The sequence below is a fragment of the Acinonyx jubatus genome, chromosome B4 (assembly GCF_027475565.1).
Source record: "Acinonyx jubatus isolate Ajub_Pintada_27869175 chromosome B4, VMU_Ajub_asm_v1.0, whole genome shotgun sequence".
Classification (NCBI taxonomy): domain Eukaryota; kingdom Metazoa; phylum Chordata; class Mammalia; order Carnivora; family Felidae; genus Acinonyx; species Acinonyx jubatus.
Genome location: NC_069387.1, coordinates 4,944,720 through 4,965,889, shown reverse-complemented (window position 1 = coordinate 4,965,889; position 21,170 = coordinate 4,944,720). Strand labels below are relative to the sequence as shown.

General features: G+C 42.8%; 1 protein-coding gene across 1 annotated transcript in view; it reads left to right on the top strand.

Moving 5' to 3' along the window:
• The window catches only part of GDI2 (GDP dissociation inhibitor 2), a 33,425-nt gene extending 12,603 nt beyond the window's left edge, over positions 1-20,822 (top strand). The window contains exons 4-11 of the mRNA XM_027073341.2: positions 2,360-2,494; positions 10,243-10,441; positions 10,677-10,808; positions 16,696-16,795; positions 17,955-18,126; positions 19,380-19,524; positions 19,725-19,779; positions 19,872-20,822. Coding sequence (XP_026929142.1) covers positions 2,360-2,494; positions 10,243-10,441; positions 10,677-10,808; positions 16,696-16,795; positions 17,955-18,126; positions 19,380-19,524; positions 19,725-19,779; positions 19,872-20,018 — 1,085 coding nt within the window. The 3' untranslated portion in view covers positions 20,019-20,822. The remainder of the gene's footprint in view (positions 1-2,359; positions 2,495-10,242; positions 10,442-10,676; positions 10,809-16,695; positions 16,796-17,954; positions 18,127-19,379; positions 19,525-19,724; positions 19,780-19,871) is intronic.
• The last annotated feature ends 348 nt before the right edge of the window (positions 20,823-21,170 follow it).

Genomic DNA, 21,170 nt, shown 5'->3' with positions numbered 1-21,170 from the left:
TCTCACCATCTAGAATTATGGTGAATATTTTGGTATATGACTTGCCAGGCTGTGTGTGTGTGTTGAACCTCACTGTACAGCCCTAGAAGTGTGGGGATCAAGGCAGTAACTTCTTAAGGCTTTGATTTTCTATTGCCCACTGTGACTCTCACCAGAAGACTGTGAGGCTGCACCTTTCCTAGTACCTTTATCAGTAGTAAATATTAACTCATTTTAATTTTTGTCACTTTGTCATACCAAAAGGCAAAATAATGGATTTTTAAAAAGTATCTGAGAGTAAAATGATTTCTAGATGTTTATTGGCTTATATATATATTTTTTTAAGTTTATTTTTTTAAAGAGAGAGTGCACACATGCACGCACATCACGGGGCAGGGCAGAGAGAGAGAGGGAGAGAATATCCCAAGCAGGTTCCGTGCTGTCAGTGTGGAGCCCGACATGGGGCTCGATCCCACAAATCAGGAGATCGTGACCTGAGCCAAAATCAGGAGTCTGAAGCTTAACCTTAGGCTGAGCCACCCAGGACCCCTGGCTTTCATAGTCTTTAGTGAATTGGCCAGCCTTATGCTTTGTATATTTTTCTTTTGAGGTTTTAAAATATTTCCTTATTGATATGAAAGAGCTCTTTATAAAGGCTATTGAATAAATACTCTTTTAATGAATGTTGAAGATATCTTTTCTGGTTTGTGATTGGCTTTATATGTAATTGTGTTATAGTTTTCTTTCATACACAAGCTTTTAATTTTCATGTAGTTATATAGGTTGATCTTCTTTTTATTCTTTTTGATTTGGAAGGGTATGTTTAAAATTTTTCTCTTTACCTCAGGGTTAACAAATACTGATATTTGCTATCACTGGTTTTATAGTTTTATTTTTTCACTGTGTAAGTAAATTCACCTATTTTATAAGTTAATTTACCTGTTATCCTGTTTGAGATTAAGCCTCTTTACTTTTTTTATTATTCAGTAATCTCTACACCCAATGTGGGGCTCAAATTTGTGACCCTGAGATCAAAAGTCTCATGCTCTGCTAACTGAGCCAGCCAGGCGCCCTTTCTGGTATCCTGTTTGAGATCTAGAGTTTGAGATTTATTTTTTTATTTTTATTAAAAAAATTTTTTTTAATGTTTGTTTTTGACAGAGATCATGAGCGGGGGAGGGGCAGTGAGAGAGAGAGGGAGACACAGAATCCGAAGCAGGCTCCAGGCTCCGAGCCGTCAGCACAGAGCCCGACGTAGGGCTTGAACTCACAGATGGTGAGATCATGACCTGAGCCGAAGTCGGACGCTCAACCGACTGAGCCACCCAGTTGCCCTGAGATTTATTTTTTTAAATGATTATTCAGGGGGCCCTGGGTCACTCAGTTGGTTAAGCGTCTGACTTCGGCTCAAGTCATGATTTCACAGTCTGTGAGTTCGAGCCCTGCGTCGGGCTCTGTGCTGATGGCTAGGAGCCTGGAGCCTGCTTCGGATTCTGTGTCTCCCTCTCTCTCTGCCCCTCCCCTGCTCATGCTCGCTTGCTTGCTCTCTCTCTCTCTCAAAAACAAATAAACATTTAAAAAAATCTTTAAAATGGTTATTTATTTGTCCCTCAATACCATTTATCTTTTCCACTTTTATTTGAACTTTTATAATATATTACATTTTTATATATGGGTCTCTTTTTTCCCCTCTGATTTGTGGGTTAATTAATATAACTGTACAATTTAATATTTGCTGCATAAAGCTGAAACTTTGTTTTTTGTTTTCAAAAAAAATTCTTTTGATTGTCCTAGTGTTTTTATCCTTTCAAATGAGCTTTAAAATAATTTGGCTTCTCAAAGAAGTTTGCTGTTTTTAGTATACCTAAATTTCTTTTGTTTATAGACAGGTAATATTTCAAATTGTATGCCTGGTTTATTCTTTATCTGAAACTAATGTTCATCTTATACAAATTGAATAATACAAACTGAATGGCACAAATTCTTGAAAAATTTTCCCTATTAGTTGCGTCTCTTTAAAACATAATAAGAATTTAAGGAAACTCAGACCTATTTGCAGTAGTACTCTAATTCTAAACTTCATACCTACCTCTAATAATTATTAATACAGATTTTACAAAAGCAAGTTGATAAAGTTATTAATCTTGAAGTTGTAACATTAAAAAAGATAGTTCTAAATATGCTAAGCAACAGGTATGCGTTCTGATTGTCCCATGTGGAATGTGGCATTGGAGACTTTTTTGGGCAGGAGTTATTGGACAATGTTAAGAAAAAACTAGGAGGCCATCAGTACAAGCCAACAATAAATGTACTTTTATTCCTGCTAGTTTTTGGAGGCAGTAAGATTTAAGTTACGGTTGGAATTGTGGGACTTTTCTAGGTCAGCTGGTGAAGATGCTGCTTTATACAGAGGTCACCCGCTATCTGGATTTCAAAGTGACTGAAGGGAGCTTTGTCTATAAGGGAGGAAAAATCTACAAGGTTCCTTCCACCGAAGCAGAAGCCCTGGCATCTAGTAAGTAATTTTATTTTATTTGCTCAGAATAATGAGATTTTACAATAGAAGGGAATCTTAGAGATCAAATGTAACGTCCCCTGTTCTGACACCCATCCACTCACTCGTCCAGTCAGCAGTGTTTGCTGGATGTGCGTTAAGTGCCACACACTGTTTGGGGCAGTTGCTGGATCATCAGTGAAGAGGACGTTCAAAAACCCTGCCTTTGGAAGCTCAGAGAGAGTTGAAGTGACTGTGCGTCCCATGGAGCTTGTGGCCTGTGTAGGTTCCCAGTGCTTGTTTCGTAGGAGTAGTTCGGAAGAGCTGGTGTTTTTCTGAGTGTTTCCTGTGCGCTGGGCTCTGTGCTAAACACTTCACGTTCCTTTTCTTATTTGGAAGAATCTTCTAGATGAGGGAACTCAGACCTGAGGTCAAGCAGGTAAGCAGCAGGATTAGGAAGGAAACTCTAGAGGAATCTAGAGCCTGTGAACTTAATCACAGTGCTAAGCTGACCACCTTCGCCTTACTGTCCAAACTGCTGAGAAAGAAAAGAACTTTGTTCTGGCGAAACTAATCTTCTAATTGGTGCCGTTGCCGTCCTCTGAAATCTCTTTTTTTTAGGAATTTCTGGCGAGTATGGAGTAGATTTAATTCTTTGCCCAAAATTATTTCGTCTCTTGGCTCAGCGAAAGATAGCTAACCTGTTAACATTTTCTATTCCTGCCTCTCTTAAATAGCAAACACTTTCCTAAGAAAGATCTTCTGTCTTTGAAGTTGGGGCGCCTGGGTAGCTCAGTCGATTAAGCGTCTGACTTCGGCTCAGGTCATGATCTCGCGGTTCTTGAGTTCAACCCCGTGTCAGGCACTGTGCTGACAGCTCAGAGCCTGGAGCCTGCTTCAGATTCTGTGTCTCCCTCTTTCTCTGCCTCTCCCCCACTCAACACACTCTCTCTGTCTCTCTGTCTCTCTCTCTCTCTCTCAAAAATAAACATTAAACACAAATAAAGCTGAATTAGTGGCGTAATCATGGGTTAGAAATTATTCTAAATGACAGTTTTATCTAAATAACATGTTTTCATAGAAGTAAGAGTTCAGCGGTTTGAAGAGTATCTTAAAGTTTGTATTCTAAATTTTTATTCTCTCTTTGAGCTCTTACATATGTTAATTGCTTTAGTTACCTCCTTTATTGAACACAGATTGAAGGACTTACCTTCTGGCAGTTCTGTTTTTCTCTTTCTGATTTGATTTTTTCAAATATGTAAAAATTTATATGCCTCGAAGGTCAAAATTCAGAAGATGTATTTTAGAGTCTTCTTCTGTTCTACTCCAGTCCTTCTACCTTGATGGTCATTTTTGTTTTTGGGTTTTTTTTTTTCTTTCTTTTAAAGTTTATTTATTGTGAGGGGGTAGGTGGATAGAGAGAGTGGCGAGAGTCCCAAGCAGTATCTGTGCTGTCAGTGCAGAGTGCCATGTGAGGCTCGAACTATGACCCCATGACCCGAGCTGAAACCAAGACTCAGATGCTCAACTCACTGAGCCACCCAGATGCCCCATTCTTTTTATTTTTTATTTATTTATTTATTTTTTGAGAGAGAGAAGAGAGAGCGAATGTGAACATGAGTATGAGCGGGGGACGGTCAGAGAGAGAGGGAGAGAGAATCCGTGCTGTCAGTGCCGAGTCCAACGAGGCCCTCGAACTCATGACCCTGAGATCACGACTTGAGCCGAAACCAGGAGTCAGCCGCTTAACTGACTGCGCCCCTCGGGTGCCCCTCTGGTTTATCGTTCTCCTGTTTCTTTTTCCAAAAATAAGCAAATGTGTTTATGTATCTATTTTTGTGGTTGGATTTATTGAGGTATAATTTACGTACAGTAGAATATACCTGTTTTAGTGTACAGTTTTATGAATTTTTACCAGATCTCTACCTTAACAGCAACTGGCTTTCTATTAATGAGTAGGATCTTGCGGTCAAAATGGCAGGCAGGAAAATACTCGGCAGGGGGGCCTGGGTGGCTCAGTCAGTTAAGTGTCCGACTTTCGCTCAGGTCATGATCTCATTGTTCCTGAGTTCGAGCCCTGCATCGGGCTCTCTGTCAGCACAGAACCTGCCTCAGATCCTCCGTCTGCCCCCCGCCCCTCCCCCGCCAGTGCCCGCTTGCTCTCTCTCAAAAATAGACATTTGAGAAGAAAATCCTGGGCACAATGAATGGGATGAGGAAAGTTGTAGAAGTGGGGAAGTTCAGTAGAAAGATGAAAAAGAACAATTTATCATTTTAATAGCTAACGTGTTTGGACATTATGTATAGGCATGCGCGTACCAAGTACCTCAGAGGTGTTGTCTAACTTTCTATAGCCCTTTGCTGTCACTCTGTGAGATGTGGGTGCTGTTGTCTTTATTTTACAGATGGGAAAACTATCTTTTACAGGTACACAGTTGTGAAAGAAAAGCTCGAAGTAGAGCTCATGACTGATAGAACTGGTGTGAGGCCAGATTTGTCTGACTCTATCTAGGACCCTGCACTCTCAACGTATGTTCTATATAGTATAAAAATAGAGATTTTTAAAAGAAATTTTAACAAGTATCATATACTCTGTAGACTTTTTTTTTTTTTAACGCTAAACATTGCTAGTTTCCATCCCAGTTTTTTCTCATATAATATGCCACTCTTTGCCACTTTTCTGTGGAAATTCTGATTTGTCAAGATTAGCCTGTGTGTAATTGTGTGGCAGCCAGAGTAGACAAAGTACTCCAGGTGTCGTCTGCTCGCTCAGTGTCCCTGAGACTGTTTCTTTTCTAGAGTGTGTTACTGTTAATGTCACCTGAGTTTATGTTGGCTTTTTAGGAGCCGTGTACGCTGTTCTTGTGACAGTTGATGATATCAAGTAAAACCTTAAGGTTCTAGTAAATACCTGTTGATTGGTCAAGCATTATGTTAATCAAACAGTGACATGACAGGTGTATCTTTGATTTCTGAAGTAATGTTGAACGTATGTATTCAGAAATGTTTGGAGAAGTTTTCATGAACGGCTTTGAAATGTGTCTGGCAAAGTCTTCTGTCTTCACTTAAATCTTTATTTTCACTCTTAGCTGCAGCGAGCCATCTATTTATGTAGAGTACCTTCTTTTTCTTTTCTTTCTTTTTTTTTTTTTTTTTAAATTTATCTTTAAAAATTTTTTAGAGAGGGACAGGGAGAGAGAGAACCTCACGCGGGCTCTGCCGCAGCGTGGAGCCTGACGCGGGGCTCCATCCCAGGACCCTGGGATCACGCCCTGAGCCGAAATCGAGTTGGACCCTTGATGGGCTGGGCCACCCAGGCGCCCCTCTATAGAGCACCTTTGACAGCAGATCACCTTTACCATTGCAGCGCTGAGGGGCTCTCAGGGCCATGGCTGTCTGCAGGGGATGTGTCTGCTGTGGGACCCAGCTAGGGGTGTGGAGTGAGGGCATGTACGCCCACCGTGAGGATTCTCTGTGGTGTCCTCTACTTTAGGAGTGTTGTTTCGGCGCGATTTCTACTCTCTCTTTGTCAAAAATTCTATTGAAGAATTCAGATTCTTTTTTAATGGAAGTATAGTTGTCACACATCGTCGTAGGCGCGCAGCATAGTGATTCAGCAGGTCTGTGCTGTGCCCACCGCAAGTGCAGCCACCGCCTGTCACCGCACGGTGCTCGTACAGCACCAGTGACTCTTCCCTGGGTCGTGTCTCTCATCGCTGTGACATGTACGTTCCACAGCCGCAAGCCTGTACCTCCCAGTCACCTTCACACACTTGGCCCAGCCTCCCATCCCCTCCACCCCTGACAGCCATCAGTTTTCTATATTTGTGGGTCCGTTTCTGCTTTTTTGCCAGTTTATTTATTTTGTTTTTTATATTCCACATATGAGGGAAATCATCTGGTATTTGTCTTTCTCTGACTTCACGTAGCATCAGACTCTCTAGGTCCATCCATGTTGTTGCAAATGGCAAGATCTCATTGCAGTTTTGATCTGCGTGTCCCTGATGATTACTGACGTTGGGCATCTTTTCTTGTGTTTGTTTGCCATCTGTAGGTCCTTTATGGGAAAAGATCTATTCAGGTCTTGTGCCCATTTTTTATCAGAAGTTTGTTTTTTTTGGTTTTTTTTGGTGTTTTTGGTGTTGAGTTGTGTAAGTTCTTTATGTATTTTGGGTATTAGCCCCTTATCAGGTATATCATTTGCAAATATTTTCTCCCATTCAGTAGGTTGCCTTTTTGTTTCATTGATGGTTTCTTTCGCTGGGCGAAAGCTTTTTTATTTTGGTGAAGTCCAACATGTAGAAAACTGTTGCTATGGCTAATGTCAGTAAGAAATTACTGCCTATGTTTTCTTCTAGGAGTTTTATGGATTCCTGTCTCACGTTTAGATCTTTAATCCATTTTGAGTTTATGTTTGTGGTGGTGTTTGTGCGTGGTCCAGGTTCATTCTTCTGCGTGTTGCCGTCCCGTTTTCCCAACACCATTTGTTGAAGAGACTAGACTGTCTTCCCCCCGCTGGATATTCTTGCATCTGTTGACATAGATTAGTTCTTCATAAAGGTGTGGCTTTATTTCTGTGCTCACTGTCCTGTTCCACTGATCTCTTTTTCTCTTTTTGTGCCAGTACTATACTGTTTGATTATTACAGTTTTGTTGTAAATCTTGAAATCTAGCTTTGTCTGTCTTAAGATTGCTTTGGCTGTTCAGGGTCTTTTGTAGTTTTGTACAGATTTTAGTATTATGCTAGTTCTGTGAAAAATGCTGCTGAATTTTTGATAGGGATTTCATTGAATTTGTAGATTGCTTTGGGTAGTATGGACACTTGAACAATATTCTTCTAATTCTCTGTGATCAAATTTTATACCTGTTAGCTAATTGCAAAGCTTGTATTTATTGTCTTAAAACTGTTCTGGATATTGTAGCTTTTTGTATTTTAAAAGTCTTGATATAAGTGTAATTTTTGGAAACCTCAGTGTGAAAGTGAAAGAAAGTAAAACCGTATTTACAGTCTTTGAAATGATATTCAAACGGTATTCTGGAAACTGAGTATTTTGGAAAAGGATTTTTTTCTAACCCGCTTACGTTATGGTTGAACACTTTTTCTTATATATTGTATATCCAGTACGTGAACAAGTTGACCTCTCTTACATTTGCTCTCATCAGACATTGTGTGGATTGAGTGGGGAGCACTTCTTAACATGCCAGGTGCCCTTCTAGGTTTTGGGCAGGGAAGGTTCAACAGAAGGGGAAAATAAAAAATACTTTGTTATTGAGCTTACATTGGGAGACAGGCTATAAATAAATAAGGCAAGTGTACCCGTTGGTGGTAATGCTGTGCAGAAAGATGAAGGGAGGTGGGGGAGGGCACAGTTTTAGTGTGATCAGGGAACGAAGACATCGTCAGAGAAGCGGCTGCAGATTGGACTGTCTTATATTGGCTATCTTATTTTCACCCCTGACAGCGAAACAGAAGTGTGGTGCTGATGTGGTCACAGGGTGTTTCTTTTCAGCCTTAACTTTTACTGTATGTGCATTGTCCCGTTTTTTAATTTTATGATTTTTAAAAATTTATTCATTCTTTGTAAGTAAGCTCCACACCCAACGTGGGGCTCAAGTGTGCGGCCCTAAGATCAAGGGTTGCATGTTCTACCGACTGAGCCAGCCGGGTGCCCCTGTCCCATTAGTTTATTTTTTTATAAGTTTTATTCATTTTAAGAGGGGGAAAGAGAGCGAGAGAGAGTGCCCAAGAGGGGGAGGGACAGAGAGAATCCTCAGAAGGCTCTGCACTGTCCGCGCAGAGCCTGATGTGGGGCTCAAACTCACGAACTGTGAGATCCTGACCTGAGCCGAAATCAAGAATCGGCTGCTTAATCGACTGAGCCACCCAGGCACCCCATAAGTACAATTGTAAAATGTTAGTGTAGTCAGCTGTCATTAATAACCTCAAGACCATTTTAATTTTTAGTTTTGTTTGTTTTGACGATAGTCTTGGGGAAAATAATACTCAAAATATCAAAATAGTACACTGTTCAATGGGACTTTATCGCCTTTATTATTTATTCAAAAAATTTTTAACGTTTATTTTTGAGAGAGTGCGCATGAGAGAGTGCCAGTGGGGGAGGGGCAGAGAGCGAGGGAGACCCAGAATCCGAAGCAGGCTCCAGGCTCCGAGCTGTCAGCACAGAGCCCGACGCGGGGCTTGAACTCACAAAGTGCGAGATCATGACCTGAGCTGCAGTGAGATGCTTAACCTACTGAGCCATTCAGGTGCCCCTTGTTTTTTATTTTTTTAAAGATTTTATTTTTAAGTAATTTCAGTAAACTGCCTTTGCAAAACATTTTAATTTTTTTTTTTTAATGTTTATTTTTGAGAGAGAGAGACATCACAAGCAGGGGAGGGGCAGAGAGAGAGGGAGACACAGAATCTGAAGCAGACTCCAGGCTCTGAGCTGTCAGCACAGAGCCCGACGTGGGGCTTGAAACCACAAACCGTGAGATCGTGACCTGAGCTGAAGTCAGATGCTTAACCGACTTGAGCCACCCAGGTGCCCTGTGCAGAATGGTTAAATGTTTGATTTTAGCCCCTACCACAGACTCTGAATCTGTGTTTGGAATTTGTAGATCAGAGTCCAGTAGCTAATCCTCAGGACATTTGCCATCATGTGACTTAAGAATCCATTTCTTGGGTGCACCTCGGAGGCTCAGTCGGATGAGTTTGAGCCCCGCATCAGGACTGCTGTCAGCATAGAGCCTGCTTTGGATCCTATGGCCCCCTCTCTCTCTTTGCCCCTACCCCGTTTGTGCGCTGTCAAAACTAAATAAACGTTTAAAAAAAAAAAAAAAATCTATCTCTTACCAGGTTTCTGTGGTTTTCCAGAATATTTACTGATCATAATGTTAAAATGTGCACTCTGAAACTAGTATTTACATTTTCTTGATACTTCCCCATATTTAGTTTGTGGGAAAATACCCTGCTCCTGAGTGGTATTGAACAGGTCTTCTCCAGCCTCTTGATAAAGCATTCCACACCCAGTGTGGGGTTCGATCTCACAACCCCGAGATCAAGAGCCCCACGTTCTACTGACTGAGCCTGCCAGGTGCCCGAGAGTTTATTGTTTTTTAAGGTAGCCATACATACAGTTTAGGAAAGGGGAAGAAGGCCTTGTCTTTCTAGAAGCTGTATACTCTAGAAGGAATACTGACTAGTAAGCTGAGGGTTTAGAAACTAGTAGTTCATACCTGTCTCCTCATCTTTATTTTAGTGTGAAAAGTGACTGATTATCTAGGAGTTTATTGAAGTAAGTGATTGGCAGCATAATCATCTTTTCTGTGAAATTCTAGAGGGAATCGTAGCACACAGGATAAAGGAAGAACATTCAGAGTTTTAGGCCGTTGGCTGAGTAGAGGTCACAGTTGTCCAGAGGGGGACATTCGGGTGGATGCCCTGGTGAAGGATAGTTTTTCGGGGTCCTGTTCACCTTGTGCCTGATGAGAGACACGGTTACGCATATTACCTTTAGTTAAGTACTGGTTATAATTACTTGTAATTGTAAAATTGAAGACTTAATGACTGATCTGTTGTCATTATGTCGGTTTATTTTAAAGGGTAGTGGAGGTAGAAGCCGTGTTGTCTGAGCTCCTGTGTCTTAAGTCTCAACGTTGCATTAGCAGAGCCTCAGATAATAACGTGGCACGTTTCAACTTGCCTCTCACGCTCTCTTTTCCTCAGAGTCCTAGTGTCAGTGTTTGCTTTTTGACAAATTCTTTAGGCTTAATGGGACTGTTTGAAAAACGTCGCTTCAGAAAATTCCTAGTGTATGTTGCCAACTTTGACGAAAAAGATCCCAGGACTTTTGAGGGCATCGATCCTATGAAGACTGCGATGCGAGATGTGTACAAGAAATTTGACTTGGGACAAGATGTCATAGATTTTACGGGCCATGCCCTGGCGCTTTACAGAACCGATGAGTAAGTTTTTTGCATTTTAGATTTGTATTTTTCTTGAAACTGTCGCTGAATTTCTCACTTCTCCAAAATGAAAATTCTAACAAAACAAAGATAACCGTGTTATATTATGAAAGCCTTTAGCTATAAATTAGTGGTATGGAAACTTTTCCGTAAAATAGGAAAGTAGGGAAATGAAATCACTTCAGAAAAAACACGTTGAGTATTTATTTTCTAATATTTATTTCCTTATTTCTAGCTATTTAGATCAACCATGCTGTGAAACCATCAATAGGATTAAACTTTACAGCGAGTCTCTGGCAAGATACGGCAAAAGCCCGTACCTTTACCCTCTCTATGGCCTTGGGGAACTGCCCCAGGGATTTGCAAGGTGAGTGCCCGTCGCTGCCCTGATTGCCGACACCCCGGTGACTCCGGGTCCCCTCTTCAGCGGGGGTGCGTGACACGTGGTTGTGAGCGATGAGGTGAGAGGTCTGGGAGCCAGGAGATGCTTTTTATTTTTATTGTCATAAGATTTACACATAATGAAACCGCCCATCTACAGTTAAAAAATTAGTTTGCCGTCAGACCTGTGTAACCAACGCGACAATCAAGAGAAGAAAACCTTTGGTCCGGGAAGTCCCCCTGCCGCCGCCTCACGACGGCCATCACCCCCACGCCGTGCGCTCTGTCACCGTACCTGACTTGTGCCTGTTCTGGAAGTTCATATAAAGGGGGTAACAGAATATGTACTCGCTTGTGTCTGGCTTTTGCTTCATGATCTGTTTGAGGTTCATCTGTGTCGAGGCATGTATTTTAGTTCGTTTTAAAAATACTGAGTAGTTTTCCATTATATGAAAAACACAGATACGGCACAATTTCCTGTGAGTGGGCGTCTGGGTTGTTTTCACTTTGGGGGGTATTCTGACCGAAACTACGATGGACTTCCGTGTAAAAGTTCCTGTGGACATAGGGTGTCGTTTCTCTTGGGTAAGTGTCCGGGAGCGGCACCGCCGGCTGACCCGGAAGGTGTACGTTTGACTCCAGGAGACGCGGCCAAGCCGCTCGCCGGAGCGCTCGTGCCGTCTGCACGCTCCGCAGCCCGTGCGAGTTCTTGTCGCCCCCGCTTCCTTGTCCGCGCTTCGTGTCGTCAGGCTTCCCGGTTTTACTCACCCACGTACGTGTGAAATGCTGTCTCCTTGGGGCTTTGATTTGCATTTCCTGAGAACTAGTGTTGATCCCCTGGCCATTTGTATACTTTTGTGGTGTTGGCGTCTTTTTGCACGTTTTTAAACGTTCGTTGGGTTGCCTCTCCTCTTGCTGATTTGTGGGAGATCTTGTATTCTGGCAGCGGGTCTCTGTCAGAAGTCCGTATTATACGTGCTTCCTCCCAGTGAATGGCTTCTCTTCTGATAAGTGCAAGTTTTAAATTTTGATAGTATATCCAGATTTTTGGCTGTGTTTACTGCTTACTCGGTGCCATCTAAGAAAGCTTTGCCTGCCTCAGCACAAAGATAGGGTCTGATGTCTTCTTCTGGAAACTTTATGGTTTTAGCTCTATGTTTAAATTTCTCATTCATTGTAAAATAATGTCGGTGTATGAGGCGAGGTATGGCTTGAAGTTCGTATCTTTCCACACTGATGTTTAGCTGTTCTGGCACCATTTGTTGAAAACACTTTCTTTTCCAGCTGTGTTGGTGCCTTTGTGGCAAATCGGTTGGTCATAGATACGTATCGGTTTTGTTCCACAGGTTTATGTTTCTTATGCTGTTGCCACAGCATCCTCATTAGTGTAGTTCATGTGAAGTCTTGAAATCAAGTAATGGAAGTCAGCTCCAATTTTGTTCTTTTCCAACAGTTTTGGCTCTTCGGTAGGTCCTTTGCGTTTCTACATACATTTTTAGAACAGCTTGTCAATTTCTAGAAAAAAAACGCTGAGGTTATCATCGCAGTTGAGTTTAAAGTATCTTAATGTGGAGTTTTGCAGTCTGTGAGCGTGCTCTCTCCGTGTATTAGGTTTTCTTGGAGCAGTGTTTGTAGCTTTCGTTGTAGAGATTGAGCACCTTTCTTGTTCAGTTATTCACAAATAAGTTATTTAGATGCTGCTGTTAATGAAATTATTTCCAGTTTATTTTACACTTGTTTGCTGGTGGAATACCTGGGTGGCTCAGTCGGTTAAGCATATGACTCTCGATTTCTGCTCAGGTCATGGTCTCATGGTTTGTGAGTCTGAACCCCACATCAGACTCTGCGCTGTCAGCACGGAGATGCTTGGGATTCTCTGTCTCCCTCTCTCTCAGCTTCTCCCCCACTGGCGTGCTCGGTCTCTCAAAATAAATAATAAACATAAAAAAAAATAAAGTTCTTTGCTGGTGACAATGGACATCCTTGCTTTATTTATTATTAAATGTTTTCTATAGGGTTTTTATAGGTGGCTTTGTTGAAATTAATTCCTCTTTCTTGGCTTGCTGAGAGTTTTATTATGAATGGATATTGACATTGAGTTAATAATGCATGTTTTCTTTTTATGCTGTTATTATGGTGAACTACAGATTTATTTTTTGGATATTAAACTAACCTTGCATTCCCAGGGGAAACAACACTTCATGATGTATTTTTCTTCTAATTTATTGTTGGATTTAATTTGCAAGTGTGTGTATGTGTGTGTAAACACACATAGGAATTGAAAATGAGGCTACTCAAATGTCCCGTTTCTTATTTCATCAGTTGTGTTACGAGAAATTTGACCATTTCAAATGAATTCTTGAATTTTTTAAAAATTTATTTATTTTTGAGAAAAAGCGAGTGCACACAAGTGGGGGAGGGGCAGAGAGACAGAGAGGGACGGGGGAGGATCCCAAGCAGGCTCTGTGCTGAGAGCGTGGGTCGTGACACGGGGCCAGAACTCACAAACTGTGAGATCGTGACCTGAGCCAAAACCGAGAGTCGGACGCTTAACCGACTGAAGCCATCCAGGTGCCCCTCTTCTAGCTGTTTAACATTGAAGCGGATCATTGATTTTCACTTTCCTTCTCTAACATGAGGATTTAAAAAAGTCTTAAAGTTTCTCTCTAAATATGTATTATTCAGAATGGTACCCTATCTTTCCTGTTTTTCTTCTTTGATCTTTGGGTTACTTGAAAGGGTAGCGTTTAATTGCTAAACATTTTGAGATTTTCTTAAATAGTGTATTGCTACTCCTATCTAATGCAGTTCCGCGATGATCAGAGAATAAACTTGTGAAATTTTAATCTTTGAAATTAAGGCCTAATTTATGGTCAAATAAACGATGTATTTTGGTGAATGAGTGCGCCCTTGGAAAAGGAACGTACATCCGGCGTGTGTTGGGCTCCGTGCTCGGTAAGGGTAGCTGGGAGAGCTGCTCGCACGTGTGTTCTTCTGTGTTGTTTTTCGAGTTCTGTTACTGGGAGGGAGGCTCCCACCAAGAGAGTGGATTTACTTATTTCTCAATTTAGTGCTGTCAGTTCGTACTTCATACATTTAGAGTTCTTTAACAAGGTGAGACTCGTTTCTGATTTGTCTCATGCTAAATACAACCTTTCCTGCTTGCTTCCTGTTTATATTTTTTCCCCATTCTTTTACTTTCATACTTTGTTTTTATACTGAAGTGAGTCTCTTAGAGACAGCATATGGTTGAATATTGCTTTTTTATCCAGTATGACAATCTTGGCCTTTAATGGGATTGGTTCAGTTTATGTATATTTAATTATTATATGGCTGGGATTGGATCTGTTGCTTGTTTTCCTTTTTCCTCCCATCTGCTTCTATCCCGCTTCTGTTCTTTTCTCTTTTTGGATTAATCAAGTCTTTTTTTTACCATTCCAGATTAATCCCTATACTGGTTTTGTAGCCATGCCTCTTTATTTTTACTTTTTTAGTGCTCTGCAAATTATCATATGCATCCTTTATCAGTTTGTTTGGGGTGGATATTGTGCCACTTTGCATAAGATAGAACCGCTTCGCAACACCTTTAGTCCATCGTTCTCCTTAGTGCTCTTGTTGCCTGTAATTTACGTCTACTTACTACTAAACTCCACAGTGCAGTGTTACAAGTTCTGCACTAAACAGTGTAAAGTGGAGAGAAGGAACAGTAATCATTTTACCACGTTACCATCCGTGTTGCTCTTCTTCTTGTAAATCCTTGTTTCCATGTGGTGACCTCTCTGTCCAGCCCTTCTGTGGCATTCTTGTAGTTCGGGTCTGCTGGTGAGGGGTCTCCGCTGGCCTCGGTCTGAAAGTATTCTGTCACCTTCATTTTTGAAGGATGTTTGTCGGCTTGAGATTTTTTCCTTCCGCACGTGACAGCTGCGGCTCCCTCACTCGTGTCTGCTGTTCCTGCTGAGAAGGTGGCCGCCCTGTCCTCGGTTGCTGTGTCGCTGTGTGGAATGGGGTCTTTCCCTCTGGCTGCTTGCAAGATTCTTTCTGGTTTTTGGCGGTCTCGCTAGGATTCGCCTGTGCGTGGTTTTGCGTGGGGATTTGCTGAACTGCTTGGATGTGTGAGTTAATCGTGTATATCAAATTGGGAATTTTATAATTGTCCTCTTCAGATGTTTCGTCCCATTTCCTCTTTCTCTCTTTCTGGGACACCCAGTTCCGTGCATGTTGGATGCTTGGTATTACTTCAACAGGTCACTGAGACTCTTTGCTTTTTTTTTTTTTTTTTTTAACTTTTGTTCTCTCCATGCTTCATATTGGATAATGCCTATTGATTTGTCTTCAAGTTCGCAGGCTCCCTTTTTTGTTATTTCCAAAAGCCTATGAATCCCAGTCAGTGAGTTTTAACTTTGTTTTCTGGTACTGTACTTTCTATATGTAGAATTTCTAGTTATTTTAAGTATAGTTTTTTTTTTTTTTATGAGATTCTGTTTACTCGTTTTGATCCTACTGGATACATTTATACTAATCTTCTTTTAAGTTTATTTTGAGAGAGAGAGAGAACGAGAACAAGTGGAGGAGGGGCAGAGAATGAACCCAAGCAGGCTGCACTGTCAGCACAGAGCCCAGTGAGGGGCTCAGTTTCACAAACCGTGAGATTGTGATCTGAGCTGAAATCCAGAGTTGGACGTGTAACCGACTGAGCCACCCAGGCAGGCGCCCCTGTGCTAATAATGTGTTCTTGAATGTCTGTTTGAATGAGGATGTTTGTCCTTGAATGTATACATAATAGCGGCCTTTTACCCCTGCGTATGTTAACATCGGTAGGTAATCTGGGCATCTGTATCGATTGCTTTTCCCGAAATCTTTACTTTGGGTCACAGTTTGTCTCTTCACATGTCTGGTGATAGTGGATTGCAGACTAGACACATTGATTGGCACGTTTTAGAGATGCTGGATTCTTTCTCTGAAGAGTGTCGATTTTTGCTCAAGTGGGTAAATTATTGGCCAGGCACCTTGAACTTTTGAGGCTTGAGTTGACACTTTGTTGGGTGGGGAGGGCGTGTTGTTTGTGTGTGTGTGTGTGTGTGTGTGTGTGTGTGTGTGTCTCTCTCTCTCTTTGGCTTAATCTTTAGTCCTGCTGTGATGAGGTGTGATCCTCCTGGGGTTTACAGTGGAAAGCTCAAGATGTGCATAGACCAAGCTCTCTAATGTGGCAGTTTCAGACTTCAAACCCATTTGTCCTTAAGGCCCTCAGCTATAATCTCGGCTCCGCTCTTTTCGCCTTCTGGCTGTTGCTTTTGCTGGATTTCTTGGAATCTCTCAGGTACAAGCACTTCCAGAGTTAGTTAACGATTTGAAGAGATTTTATAGATTTGGTGGCTGCCCTTTTGTGGATTTCCTCTCACAATTTTCATCTCCTTTGACAGCCCCAGATTCTGTCCTGTGGCACCTTGAATCAGTAAGACTGCTGGCTTTCTGCTTCGTTCTAGCCGCGCTGTTACAGGGATGGAGAGAAAGGGGTTCTTTCGGGGGAGAGCCATAGGAACCACAAAGGATCTTGCTGGTTCCTTCAAGTCTCTTCTCCAGTGTCCGTCTGCTTTTTTAGTCACTCTCCAGGGCCTCCTGATTGGTTTTGTTTGTTTTTTTTTAGTTCAGTTTTATTTATATGCTGGAGGATTAGCATAAGCACTTCAAAAGGACTTGGCATTCAGGACTGAATGTGAGACTTCATGGTAAATTGTTGCTTTAATGACTTTTAAACTAATACCTTCTAGAAGGAAATTGAGCAGATATACGTTGCCTGTGTAACTCAAAGATCTAAGAAAGGAGACTTTAGTCGTGGACACAATTATAAATTATAATTTCAAACATTTTTTTAGGCTAAGTGCTATTTATGGTGGTACCTACATGCTCAACAAGCCAATTGAGGAAATCATTGTGCAAAATGGAAAAGTGATTGGTGTGAAATCTGAAGGAGAGGTAAGAGCTTTTACAATTTAAAAAATATCATGTTTTTTTGAAAGAGATGTTATTTAACATAATGTAGAATGGACACTGATGCTAGATTCCAGACTACATGTGGTTTCTTTATGGCAGGTTGTCATTTGTAATGACTAAGGACTAGTTAACGATGTTGTGCTTAAAAAGTATTATTTCCTCTTGGGTTGATTAGCGCTTCAGATGGAAATAGACATTATGGATGAAGTCTAAGTGGTAAGTAGTCTGTATTTATGTAGTGTAGGTTGGTGCCTGTCTCCTGAGTGTTCCTTTAGATTTGGCTTTATTTGTACCGCTTATAATTTATTGGTTGAGTTTGGACTTGGTGGATACTGAGGACTTTATTATTTGGGTGTTGGCTAGGTGGAGTTTCGCGCAGTGTTTCTCAAATTTGAACTGCACACAAACCTGTGTTACTCCTCGTAACGTGCACATCCTGATGAGGTAGGCCTGCGGTTTCTTACAAGTTCTCAGGGGATGCTGATGCCATGGGTCTGCCAGCCAGATCATTTGTATTTTGTGAAATGGCAGCCCTCACAAGGAGTGAGAACTGCTCCAAAGCTGGGGATAGAGACCTACTTCGGTGTTCTTGATGGTCTTCCGTGGGTTAGGACCACGTGATCGACACCCGCCGGGTGGCCGTCGGAACGAAGCGTTACTATTGTAGACCTTCGGTAACTGTCTTGTGCTTTCAGCATGGGAGGTTTTGGGAAATAATCTGCTATCTCAGAGTCTTTGTTAGCACGGAGTTTCATCTCCTCGTTTCTCAGGAAATTACGGAACATGTACTTCTTACTGGGGACAGTCCCCTGTGATGACAGCCTTTGGTACAGTATTCCGTTTAACCCAACAACCACCCTTTGAGGTTGGCTACAGCCAGGATCTGAAACCTGTCTGTGCAGTTCTAAAACCTGTACTTCTAAAGGCTGTGCACCAGGTTGCCGAATACTTGAACAGGACTTCGGATTCACGGATCTGTTCAAGGAGACTCTGGTGGGATTGTTGGCAAAACTAGTTTTAAGTTGTCCGTAGTTACGGTTAACCTTATGAGGGCCACAGATTCTACTCCAGGGACAGGGGCGTCAACCTTCTATCAAAAACATTGTGGACACCAAATATTTACTTACACGTTTTGTGACAGGTTGCTCGCTGTAAGCAGCTCATCTGTGATCCCAGCTACGTCCAAGACCGAGTAGAAAAAGTGGGCCAGGTGCTCAGAGTAATCTGCATCCTCAGCCACCCCATCAAGAACACCAACGATGCCAACTCCTGCCAGATCATCATTCCCCAGAACCAAGTCAATCGGAAGTCGGGTGAGCTTTGAGGATCCGGCAGATGTTTGTAGGATTTTGTTAAATATAATTCGCTTCATGTTTTGTCCCAAATTCCTAATTTTATTTGCTCTGTTATAGTGAAGAAACTTTAAGTTAAGTTACATATGAGAAACAAGGTGTGAGGGATCCTCACCCTGGAAGGTGCGCACGAGTCCCAGAGCCCTGCCTTAGACCTGTGCGCTTGTCTAGAATGAGGGATCGAGGCTGGACTAGAGGAATGTGGTGTCCGTGATTATGTGCCTCTGGAGGTTGCTGACATTATTTGTCAGCCTAATACTCTGAGGAAGATCAGGACTCACTTCTGAAATTGTTAATTCCTAAGCTGTTTGTGCTAAGCAGCTGTCTTCATCCCCTACCTTTTTCCATCTTCCTTCCAGGTAGAAGCCCTAAGGCTTATATTTATCGAATCTTCAACTTAAAAGGAGTTAGGAGCTTTTGAACACACTATTAAGACCTGTGTTTGTTTTTCCACGGGAGCAACCAGAATCACAGGTCATGACTGGAACAGAGGGATGTTCACAGGCCCCAAGCAGATCGCAGGGTCTGTGAAAGTCTCAAAAGAGCAAAGGGAGCTCAGTCATGATTTTGTACATTGGAAAATGAGTAGCTACTGAGTGGGACACAGGAAGAATTATAGGAGTTTATTTTTTAATGTTTATTTTTGAGAGCGAGAGACACACACAGAATCCAAAGCAGCCTCCAGGCTCCGAGCGGTGAGCACAGAGCCTGACACGGGGCTGGAACTCAAGAGTTACGCGATCATGACCTGAGCCCGTCGGACACTTAACTGACGGAGCCGCCACGCGCCCCTAATTACAGAGTTTGTTATGCCAACCGAAGAATAGCTTATGCTGATTTGCGGTTTTGTTATCCTAATAAATAAATGAAAAACCGGTACTTAATAAACCTTTCTAAATGCAAGGCGTGGAGAGGAAGATGACCCCAGAGCAGTCAGTTTGCTTTGTCGGGCTCTGTAGGTAGCTGTAGCAGAGCCGGGAAAAGAAACCTCCTGAGCCTGGCGGTTCACGGCTCCGCGTGTCCTTACTGTCCAGTGGGCTAGAAGTCGCTGGATACTTGCACACTTTTGTGTATGACCCGGTTTGCCTAGAAGATCTGGTCAGTCCCAAGCAATTTTAACGCACACCTCGAGGAGATACACGGGGGACGCCGGAGCACGCGCATATTCCCAAGGTTTACAAGCCCCGGCAGTGAGTGCCTTCCCTTGTTTCCAGATATCTACGTCTGCATGATCTCCTCCGCACACAACGTGGCCGCACAAGGCAAGTACATCGCCATAGTCAGTACGACTGTGGAGACCAAGGAACCGGAGAAAGAAATCAGACCGGCTCTGGAGCTTTTGGAACCAATTGAACAGAAGTAAGCGATGTGTTCATTTAGCTGAAATCCGAGACTGATACTTGCACGGAGCGTGGCGAGCCGGGAGAGAGCCGCCAGTGGCTGTGGCGTGGGCCTTGTGCCTGCGGGTCTCGTCCTTTGGGTTTTGAATTTCAGGCAGAGCTGGGAGTGTGGGCTTGGGGTCCGCTCACCTGCTGACTCCGTTCTCTCTTTCCCTCCAGATTTGTTAGCATCAGTGACCTTCTTGTACCAAAAGATTTGGGAACAGAAAGCCAGGTGAGTGTGGCGCTCTGAAGAGAGTATCAACACGCAGGCTTATTAGGAGACACCCCTGTAGCGTCTCAGGTCTTTGTGATTTTCGTTTGTAGATCTTCATTTCCCGCGCATACGATGCTACAACTCACTTTGAGACAACTTGTGACGACATTAAAGACATCTATAAGAGGATGACCGGATCCGAGTTTGACTTCGAGGAAATGAAGCGCAAGAAGAATGACATCTACGGGGAAGACTAACGGCAGTGCAATTATCATCTCATTAGGACAGACTTCCCTTTGGCAAATGACGCGTATCGTATGAAATCAGTATTGTAAGGCCTGCTTTTGTAATCAAAACGGAGATTGCAGAGCACTGTACCAGTAAATATTCCTCCCCTTTCTAATATCATGTATTAACTCGTTTTCCTGGAGTGGCTATTCAGAATTGGCGGGTGACCACATTCTGTTCGGTTTAACCAGTACTGGCTTTTTTTCCCCCCTAGTGCAGCATCAGTTTTAAAAATCCCTCGTGATACCGATACAGAGCACTTGATACAGGATTTGTATCTTTTAATCAGCGCAGCCTTCGCAGGCGCGCTGCTGCCACCCGAGAGCCGGATCGGTGGGTGGCGTGCCGTCTATCCTCTTGACATGGAGGAGATTCGAGATGGAATGTTCCATAATTCGGGACGGCATCCCTGCGTTCTCCCTACACCTTCACATCTCCTGTCAAGTATTACGACAGCGCCCATGGAACACGGCCCCAAGTTGGGGTTCTGTGGGCCTGAAATTCTAACACAACTCCGGACCGTGAGCGTCATCTTGGAGGAGGCCTGTGTGCGGTGTTTTAACAAGATTGAGAAGAGCAGAGGGGAAAGAAAGACCCCTATCGTGAAGCAGGTAAACGTAGAAGCTTCTTTTGTATCCCAGGTGTGGCTTCTTCGACGGACCAAAAGCTGCGACGCAGTATTGATTTGACAGAGCCTCCGCTTCAGTGGTGTCTGTCTCAGAATGGCTCCAGGTGATTTCTGTACTGCAAATAAAGCCAAACTCTGGAAACCAGTTCTTTCTCGATTGGTCTGTGTCCCGACATTAAGAGCTAGTGAGGCTCGCCCCGGGTGCGCCCCAGCTGCTCACTCCCCTCGGCGTGGCTGCAGCAGATGGGGCCACGTGCAGATTTCGATGGCTAAACATATACCCGTCCTCTGGCTTCACTGTGAGTAGACCCCAAGTTGTGTTCTCGCCACATCCTCCTGAGGCACAGAATTGCCCCAGTCGAGAACCCCACCGCTTGGCCTACATGGTAAGATCATCTAAAATCCCAGCGAGCCTTTCCTTGCCCGCCGGGCTAGAAGCACAGAGAAGAACTGTATTTCCACATTCCTCACTCGACAGCCACGGAGCGCCTGT